This window comes from Lathyrus oleraceus, chromosome 6 (genome assembly GCF_024323335.1).
Source record: "Lathyrus oleraceus cultivar Zhongwan6 chromosome 6, CAAS_Psat_ZW6_1.0, whole genome shotgun sequence".
Lineage (NCBI taxonomy): Eukaryota > Viridiplantae > Streptophyta > Magnoliopsida > Fabales > Fabaceae > Lathyrus > Lathyrus oleraceus.
The window spans coordinates 103,529,810-103,540,286 of NC_066584.1; the positions used below are offsets into that span (position 1 = coordinate 103,529,810).

General features: G+C 36.4%; 1 protein-coding gene across 1 annotated transcript; it reads left to right on the plus strand.

Annotated features, from left to right (window-relative positions):
* The first annotated feature begins 279 nt into the window (after positions 1 to 279).
* LOC127094229 (uncharacterized) lies at positions 280 to 1,158 on the plus strand. Its single transcript, XM_051033088.1, has 2 exons — positions 280 to 433; positions 548 to 1,158. Exons 1-2 carry the CDS (start codon positions 280 to 282, stop codon positions 1,156 to 1,158), a joined length of 765 nt encoding a protein of 254 aa, XP_050889045.1.
* Positions 1,159 to 10,477: the final 9,319 nt, after the last annotated feature.

Sequence of the window (10,477 nt, forward strand, 5' to 3'; positions counted from 1 at the left end):
AGTCGTTTAAGCCGGTAGTATCCAAAAGATGGAATTATGACTTTGGGAACTTTTTAGAACCTTGTTCTATAGGTGATTATACCCTTATTACATACACTGTAGGTTGGTTATTACCCTTGGCTCCATGCTCGTGACTCCGAACCTTTGGACCTTGCTTATGTGCCTTGTGCAATCTTGTTTGTGGTTGTTGCATCATGCACTCATTACATTCATGATAATTTTTCTCAGTTTTCAAGGAACTTAGAGGTTCTCTTTGCAAACATCTCAAATATTTTGACCATGGATATTAGAAGAAGGAATACTCGGAAATACAGTTTCATATGTCCTGATCTTAAGGAATTGAGAAAGCTAACATCTTTTGTGGATGATCCTAAGGATTTCAGAGACCGTTTTGGGAAACTTTTGTCTATTCTATCTATCAATGTTGAAAATGGTATTCTTTTTACTATGGTTCAGTTCTATGATCCCGTCTACCGGTGCTCCACTTTCCCAGATTATCAGTTGTTGCCTACCATGGAAGAATAAGCTTATTTTTTGGGTATACCAGTTTCTGATAGGGTTCATTTTTATGGTTTGGAAGGGATTCTCAAGTCACAAGTTATTGTTGGAGCTACTCACCTGAAGAAATTTGACGTAGATGCTAATCTCACTATCAAAGGAGGTATAAGAGGGTTGACTTTAAAATTTCTGATTGAGCGAGCCTCTTTGTTTGCTAATGTTGATAGCATGGTGGACTTTGAAGCTATTCTGGCCTTACTCGTCTATGGTTTGGTCTTGTTTCCCAATAATGACAATTTTATTGATGTTAATTCTATTAGGATCTTTTTGGTTGGGAATCATGTTCCAACTTTGATCGGTGGCACCTATTTCTCCATTCATCATAGGACTTTTAAGGGAAACGAAACTATTATCTATTATGCACCTTTATTGTACGAGGGGTTTATTTCACACTTGCCGCAGTCTCCTACCTTCAAAGAAAACAAGGGTTGTTTAAGGTGGTCTCAAAGGCTTATGTCTCTCAACATTGATGACATTACTTGGTATTCTTTTGTTTACGACAACGACAATACTATTGATAGTTGTGGGGAGTTCTCTAATGTGCCTTTTATTGGCACACAAGGTGGAATGAACTACAATTCAGCTTTGGCAAGACTCTAACTTGGGTTCACTATGAAGGACAAACTGAATAACACTTTGTTAGAAGGTTTATTTTTCCAAGAAGGGAAATATACTCAAGGATTGAAGGCTAGGATGGTGCATGCTTGGCACAATATTCATAGGAATGGAAAAGGTGAGCTTGGATTGAAAAATTGTGTAGCTTTGGATCCTTACACTAGTAGGGTGAAGAGGAGATCAAAAGAATTAAAGATGCTTTATGCTTATGAGAGGCCTATGTCTTTCGTAGTGGTCAAATCACCCACTATTCATATTCAAGGCATAGATAAGTTTCAAGAAGCTTTAGATAGAATGAATAAAGAGAAGGATGCTTGGGAAGATGAGTTTCACGCTTCAAACCTTGAGAAAATAGAATTGAAAAAGCAGCTGAAGGAAAAGGACAACTTGATAAAGTTGCTTGAGCAACTTGCTATAAAAAGGTCAAGGAACCAAGAGGATTTATTTTTCTCTAACATTTCATCATCTAATCATCTTACTACTTTTAGTGTTTGGAAAGGCATTATAGGTCATCTCGTGATGGAGAAGGATTCCATGAAGAGCAACTATGAAAGAGAGATCAAAAGACTTCGTAAGAAGTATTAGCTTGGATTCCATGAATTATTAGCTTGATGTTCCTTGAAATTTTTTGCATTTGCATTTGCATATCAAGCATCATGTTGCATCTCGGTCTTGCTTTGTGTGAGTTTTCCAGGTGTCTTATTTCTTCCTTTTCTTGGTCTTTGTTCAGACAAGTTGTCTCACAAGTACAACACTTATGCTAATCAATATAAGAAGATGGATAGTTTAGAGAAACAAAATTGTGAACTCCACGAGGAAGTGACTACTTTGAGGGATAGTTTGGAAAGGCTCTTTGCTATGATGGAAGCTCTAGTGGCTGCTCAGAATCAACCTTCTCCTCCTCAGACTCCACTTCAAAGGACTGTGATTTCTGAAATCACTTCTACGCCCATTTATGTGGCTCCGGTCAATGCTCCGTAGCACCAAATGCCTCTTTTTTTCCCTTGGGGTAGGCCTCCTAACTATGTGTCAGAAGGATATTAACCAGCTGTTGAAGTTCCCATTGCTCAACCTGTTATGTCTGTACCACCTCCCGTGGTCCATGCTACTCCTTATGTGGAAGAACCTGTTTTCCATGCTGATCAGAGTGAAGGTGTTGGTTTCTATGAAAGGATAAATGAATTTCAAGATCAGTTTCGAGCAATGCAAAATGAGGTTCAAGCTTTAAGAGGAAATTTTGTTTAGAAAGAACGCTCATGATCTTTGCTTAGTTCCTATTGTGAAGATCCCTCATAAGTTCAAAGTTCCAGATTTCGAGAAGTATAAGGGAAACTCTTGTCCTTTGAGTCATTTGGTGATGTATGCTCGCAAGATGTCAACTCAAACTGATAACCATCAACTGTTGATTCATTACTTTCAAGATAGTTTGTCTGGTGCTGCTTTGAAGTCGTACATGGGATTTGATAGCACCCAGATCCGTACTTTCAACGATCTAGGTGAAGCCTTTGTTCGTCAATACAAGTATAATGTTTACATGGCACCGGACCGAGATCAACTTTGTGTTATGTTCCAAAAGGATAAGGAAACGTTAAAAGAGTATGCGCAGAGATGGCACGAGATTTACGTGCAAGTCAGTCCTCCATTAGAAGAGAAGGAGATGACAAAGCTTTTCTTGAAGAATTTGAGTCTGTTTTACTATGACATAATGGTTGCAAGCACTCCCAATGACTTTACGGAGATGGTAAAAATGGGGATGAGACTAGAAGAGTGTGTCCATGAGGGACAATTGAAAGAGAGTGGTCCATTTGACAGTTCCAAGAGATATGGTAATGGCTTGTCCAAAAATAAGGAATGTTTAAGACCCCAATTTTGACCCTAACACCCCTCATGATATCTCATCATTTGCATTGGGTTTGGGATCACACCTTGGCATCCTCCTTACCCCTCATTCATTGGGTTTGTATTGGGAGTGATCACCAAGCACATTTGATTGAATCATACTTTGTTTTTATTTTTTTACTAACCAAAATACCAAAAAAATATGTCTATATATGTCTTTGTTTCTTTTGTAGGTAGTGTGTGTGTGTCCACCTATGCCCTATCAAGCTCACAACTAGGGTTTGAGACCCTCAATGCAAAGAGATCAATCCAACAATAGTTCACATTGGTTCTATACATCATATATGGATCCCCATGTTCTTTATTTATCATTTTTATCAAGAATTCATCAAGAGTTTGAAGCTTGTTTGCCTTGGAAGCCCTAATTCATCTAGGTATCTTGTGTGACTTCCTCAGCAAGTTTCTTCACCAATTGGTAAAAGATATAAAGGGATAATTCATTTTATATCATCTTATGCATATATGATCCTCCATGAGTCCCAAATATCAAGATAACTTCAAGTTTGCAAGTTGGTTCTAAGAAGCTGACCAGAGAAAGTCAAGTAGTCAAAACTAGGGTTCCCTAGACCCTATCTCCTACAATATTAGTCATATGAACATTATTCCAAGATAAACATTACTCCTTATGATATTACAAACAACTTTCATGTTGGAAGTAAGAGCTAGTTTTGCTTGGAAAGTCATATTTTATGGTGAAAGATTATAGGTCATTTTGTTTGTGCCCTAGTTAGGAGGTTAACTTACAAGAATCATAACTTGCTCAATTTTTATGATATGAAGGCCATCCAAGTTTCATTATCAATTTAAAGATGTATTATATAACTTTTATTCTTTGAGAAATTTCAATGTCTACTTCAAAGGGCATGTGCCAAGAGGAAACATTATAGGTCATTTTGGGCCATTACCATTGAACAAGCAATTTTCGTCAACTTCTAAAATGGATAACTCCCTCATGAAAAATCCAAATGATGTAAAATTTGTGACCAAATTTAATAGTAATGAAAGGGATACAACTTTAATGAAGGATCTGTTTCCATTTGAAGATCATTGCAAAAGTTATTCAAGGTGGAAGATGTGGTCATTTGACTTGGGACTTAGAAATTTTTCAATCATGTTTGATTTCTCAAACTTCCACCTCAAAATTCATCATGATCCAAGCTCCAAATGGAAACGTGTTCAACATCAAATTTGTTCCCCTTGATGTCATATTTCCAAAAAGTCCAAAATCATGGCATTTGGAGCATTCTACAAGGGCTTGCGCAGGGTTACTATTCATGGTCCCATTTGGATGAATCATATAATAATTTCTCAAGTACAATTGCATGGCCTCATGTTAGTCTTTCAACATCATTGGTGCAAATTTGTGGACCTTTTCCAATCATCTCATGGGCCTATCACACGGCCATGCGAGCATGCACCAAGATTTCTAAATTTGGCCAAATTTTCAAGTGTGTGAAAAGCAATGCAAAACCCTATAAATATATGACAATTGTGATCAAAAGTAGAATCGGTATCGCCATTGATTATACGGTTATCGGGCCCCGTCCCCTACTCATCCGATAAAGTTGTGCCATATTAGTATAATGCCACTATGATAGAGAATGGTCAAGAGGTTCCTCTTCCAGTTGCAGATTCAGGGGTGAACATTGCGGATATAGTGAAGGTGACCCGTAGTGGTCGTGTGTTCAGTCCAGTTTTTCCTAAGATTGTGGAAGGTGTGTCACAGTGGGTCCTGATATTTGAAAGCAGTTTTGAGAAGTCATTTGGTTCTGATTCATCATTCTAAACCAAGGGAAAACACAGTGGATTTTAAAGTTGGTAGGGAGAGTAGTAATCATTGTAATCAATGTAGCCCTTTTCCATGTCAATTACCGTTTTCAAACTTTCTAAAGATCCATGGAGTCCCACCATTTGCGGACTACTGTTCTATTAAATAAAGTTGAGCCTTTATCTAATTGTTTCTATTCTTATTTGTTTTTGTTTTAAAATTGAATTTTTTTGATGATAATTTCGAAATAAATAAATAAATGAAAAATCATTTTTTTAAAAAATAATAAGGCATTTACTTTAGGAGAAATCTGTTTCAAAAAGGAATGTCAACAACAATTTCAAGGACGGTAAGTCTTGATGTGTGAAGCACTTGTTGGTTTTCCCCGGACATTTGATGACTTCATTCTCACCCATAATTCGTCATTCATTCCCAGCATGGTTGATAAGTTTCTTTTTGAGTAATTTATTATACCCAATAGAGTTGATGAACAATCATTCTTCCAGCCGAGCTGATGATTTATTTCCTTTACGATTCATCTTTCCCTAGCTGAGGCGCTCCCGTTTCTACATTTCTCAGAGTGTCACTTGATGAATGAACCCTATATTATTTTGGAACCTTTATTTGGTCTCTGAATTCCGAACGCATTTGTTTATGTTGCATAGCCGTGATAGTTTCTCCCCCGCATGAGTTGATAGATCCGGTTAATTTGGTTGTTGTGCCTTGGAATTGGTTTATTTTTTCAATCTCCAAGAAGAATCTGATGATTGTTGAAGTTTTGTGGTCTTTGATGTGTCCTAGCAAATCATTGCATCCCCAACAAAGCTCCACAAAAGTGTTTATTAATCCCCAGTAGAGCATCTGGTTTTCCTCACTCAGAGTTTTATCTCTTGATTGTGACTAAAGACCCCAGTGAATTTCCATCTTTTGATAGAAGCTCTTTCCCCAGCGGTTCTCGGTGGTATCTGTTGCCAGGTTATGTTCCATTTGATATAATGGTGACTTAAAATTCCCCGCAACATTGACTTGGTAGGATCCTCGACAAATCCCTCTTTATTCCTCAGCATGATTGGGTGATACTTTCCAGTAGTGCTTTCTTCCCCCATAGAGTCTGCCATGTTGGTTGGACACATGTTCTCCACCACTTCCCCAACCGGATTTGAATTTATTTTTAGCAGATTTTATATCCTCGATGATTTATTTTCATCCTTAGCAGGTTCTCCAATTGGTGCTCCATCTTATTGAGATTAGTCGAACGTCTAGTTGTAATGATCCAGATCCTTAATATTTGTATCCTTTGTGCTCGTTGGTCAGCAGAATCATATGCATACTCATGCATATGCATACATAAAACACAACATCAGATATTTCATTGTGCATTTTATCACATTTGATGTTTCTTATGATCCCCTGCCTTGGTGATGTTATCTCCCCATGCAGATTTAGTGTGTTTGTCCTCCTTCAATTGTAGAGTGTCATCCCCTTCAGCAGATTTTTTTTATCTTTTCTAATGTCCCAACTGAGTTATTTCCTCGTGGATGATTATTATTTCAGTTTCTTTTTCAGTTCATTATATAGAGGGAACCACTCCCCTTGAGTTATATCCTCATTGGGTTGAGTCTTGTTTGACCGTTTCTTTCTAGATCTTACCTAGATATATTTTTTGCCACCACCCCATTCCCGAGGGTTTATTACCCAGTAACTGGTAATATTCTTCTTGGTGTTGGGTACTTTACCTATGTTAATTTAGCCAGTAACTGGTAAAAGGTAATCTACTTCTTTGATTTTCTCCAGCGGATTCATTTTTTTCGTTTCCCCAGCAAGTCTATCCTTGATATGTTCATCTTAACCGATGACATATATTATTCCTGTTTGGTATTCTACCTAATAAAAAGGTAGTTATAATTCCTATTTTCCCCATAAGAGTTCCTCCTTGATATGTTCACTATAACCAGTGACGAATTGTCTCTTTCTTCGGTCTTCTACCCAATAACCGGTAGTTGTAATTCCTATTCGCGATATTCTGCCCAAAAAATGGTAGATATAAATCCTATTCTCCCCTCATAGTTTATCCTTAATATATTCACTTTAACCAGTGACAAATTTTCTCTTTGTTTGGTCTTCTGTGTAGTAACCGACAATTGTAATTCCTATTTTCCTCATCAATCTATCCTTGATATGTTCATCTTAACTGGTGACGAATATTCTTCCTTGTGAGTTTATCCTTGATAAGTTCACTTTAACGAGTGATGGATAATCTCCCTTCGATATTCTGCCCAATAACAGGTAGTTGTAAATACTATTTTGACATCTTTTCCCAGTAGGTCATTCTTACCCAGTAACCGATAATAAATATGCCTCATTTTCCTCAGCGAGTCATCCTTGATATGTTTACCCTAACCCATAACGGATGTCCTTCTATCTGAGTGGATTAATCTTCTTACCCAGTAACCGGTAGTAGATAATACATCTCTTTTACTCCCGTGTTGAAGCTTATTCTTCCCCAATTGATTTTGAGTGCGTATTTCCCCAGGGAAGTCGCCAATCCCCTATTGCATTAGAGTATTTCAGCTTTGCTCTGATTTACGCATTTACCCAACTTCTAAAATGCATAACTCCCTCATGCCAAATCCAAATGATGTCAAATTTGTGAACACATTGAAGAGGATTGAAAGTGATACAACTTTGATGAAGGAACCTTTTCCATTTGAAGCTCATAGAAAATGTTATTCAAGGTGGAAGAAGTGGTCATTTGACTTGGGACTTAGAATTTTTTCAATCATGTTTGATTTCTCAAACTTCCACCTCAAAATTCATCATGGTGCAAGCTCCAAATGGAAACGTGTTCAACATCAAAGTTGTTCCCCTTTATGTCATCTTTCCTAAAAGTCCAAAATCTTGGCATTTAGAACATTCTACAAGGGCTTGCACATGGTTACTGTTCATTGTCCCATTGGGATGAATCACATAATCATTTCTAAAGTACAATTGCATGGCCTCGTGTTAATCTTTCAACATCATTGATGCACATTTGTTGACCTTTTCCAATCATCTCATGGGCCTATCACACGTCCATGCGAGCATGCACCAACATTTCTAATTTTGGCCAAATTTTCAAGTGTGTGAAAAGCAATGCAAAACCCTATAAATACATGACCATTGTGATCAAAAGTAGGATCCCTCTTTTCCAATCATCTCATGGGCCTATCACACGTCCATGCGAGCATGCACCAACATTTCTAATTTTGGCCAAATTTTCAAGTGTGTGAAAAGCAATGCAAAACCCTATAAATACATGACCATTGTGATCAAAAGTAGGATCCCCCTTTTTAAGGTCTTTTGTTATCAAAGGGAGAAAACTCAACCTAAACCACAATCCACCATGTGAGGAGAGCTTCAACATACTAGTGAGGGATCCACCCTATAATAAGTATGGAAGACTTATAGTCCAATCACTAAGGATAAGGCGAGGTTTACATCAACCACTATGATAACTCAAAACTAATAGCTAATGTTTATGAAAAGCTTTGGCAAAGATGGCCATTGAAACCACAAAAGAATTTGAGTGAGTTGGATTTACCAATTAGAAGTATTCACAAAGGCAAGTCAAAGTTGACTTAAGGGTCAATTCAAAATAAGTGTTATGAAAAGAGTTTGAAAAAAATCAAATGCATAGTGCCTAGGTTTCTAGTTTTGAAAACAATGTCAATGTTTGCACAAAAATGAGTTTGGCTTGGGTTAGAGTGGAGAGAAGAAGAGAAGGGCTAGGTCATAAACATGCAAAGATGAGGGAAGAGAATAAAAGCCTTGGAGTTCCTTTCTTGAGATCATAAAGATGATCCAAGTTGCTCCTTTCCTTTGGACTTAGCGAGCAATAAGCAATTAACTCAAGCAATCAAACAAATATTCAATTAAGCTCCTAGGATCTTCCAATTTGGATTTGTCTCTCTCAACTTGGATGCTCATGACAATGGCCCTTCTAATTAGCTCAAGTTTGGGATCCCTATCAGACAAGAACGCACAAATCAAAAAGTTCCACAATGCAATAGAAAGAATGGGTAAGAGTGAGTTTAGAATTAGAGGTCCTTTCATTTCAACTTCAAGATTAAGCATTCTAAAGGCATGAGGCCTAGTTGCTCTTCAACATATTTAGCATTCTAAAGGCATGAGGCCTAGTTGCTCTTGAAACTCCAATAAGCATAGGTAAGGTCCTAATTCTAAGTCCTTTCTCCTTTTTGCATTGGTTCACACAAACAACAACAAAACAAGCACAAGGCAAAAGTATATTCACAATAATGTGCTCAAGTGAGCAAAAGGCAAATGGCATAAACATAAACATGAGCTCAAGTGAGCAAAGGGAAAAGACAAATGAATTAATGGGCAAGAAATTAAATTGCATTAAAATAAATTGCAAGAATTAAATGCTTGAATTAAAAGTAAGTGATTAGTAGTTAGTGTTAGGGTGCCATAAGGCAATTTAGCGCTATGTTAAGCAATCGTAAGTGGACTAATGTAGTAGTCACACCTATCTGAGGCCGGTCAATAAAACTATAGACAAATAAACACAAGTTAGAGACTATGACTAGTAAGCCAAGCTCCTACAGCTTGCCATGCCAAAAGAAAAGAAAAATGACCTTGTATGGATTTTAGGTTTTTTGCTTGACCAAGAAGCAACCTATCTTGGACACAAAGCAATTCACTTGATCTTTGATCAAGATGAATTTGATTTGGATCAAAGAAGGTTAAGCCCCTCATATGTCAAGGCTAACCACAAATCATTAACTCATTGGTCAAGAGAAAAGAAGAAGATGAAGATAGAAATGGATTGTACAAAAATTGAAATTCACAAGACATAACCAAAACACATGGATCAAGCATGAATGGAATCAACATCAATCAATGGTAAACAGAAATGAAATGAAGCTTAAAGGTCATGGAAGGTCAAACATATTTTTGGTATTTTTTGAAATTTAAATAATACATAAAATAAAATGAACAAAATAAAGGTCAAACTTCAAATCCAATTCAAATTAACTTGGATAAGTCCAATTGGATCATCATAAGTCTAACATGGTCAAACAAGGTTTGACAAATTTTCTCAACATTTTTTGAAAACAGAAACTAATTTTAAACAATTAAAAATAAATAAAAATAACATAATTTGACTAAAATCTCAAATAAATCTCAAATCAATTAAGAAATTGATGAGAATATTTTTCATAGATTCATCATCATCCAAAGATGTTAAGAAAATATTTTTGGCATTTTTTAATATCAAATGGTATTTTAAATGAATTAAAAACAACCAGAAAAGAAATAATTCACAAAAAATATTAAATGGAATCACAAAAATAATTAAAAATCATTTTATGAAACTAGAATTTAAGAGAAATTTTTTTCAATTGGTCCCATATTTTTTTGATTCCAAATAAAGAAGTTATGAATTTTTTAAATAAAATGGAATAAAAGAAATTAAAACAGAAATTAAAAAAATAGCAAAACTCCACAAGCGTCTGATCAGCGCTCATTAATTGACGTGGCTAATCAGATGGCTATGAAGCGCGCGCTCATTGTGTGGACGAGTCAACAGCGAAACATGAATGATTTAAAAAAGTCATAACAACACAAGGCTAGGAT

Coding starts and splice junctions, on each gene's coding strand:
- LOC127094229 (XM_051033088.1), top strand. CDS start 280: ATGGATATTAGAAGAAGGAATACTCGGAAATACAGTTTCATATGTCCT. Junction 434..547: donor ATCTATCAATGTTGAAAATG/GTATTCTTTTTA, acceptor TGGGTATACCAG/TTTCTGATAGGGTTCATTTT.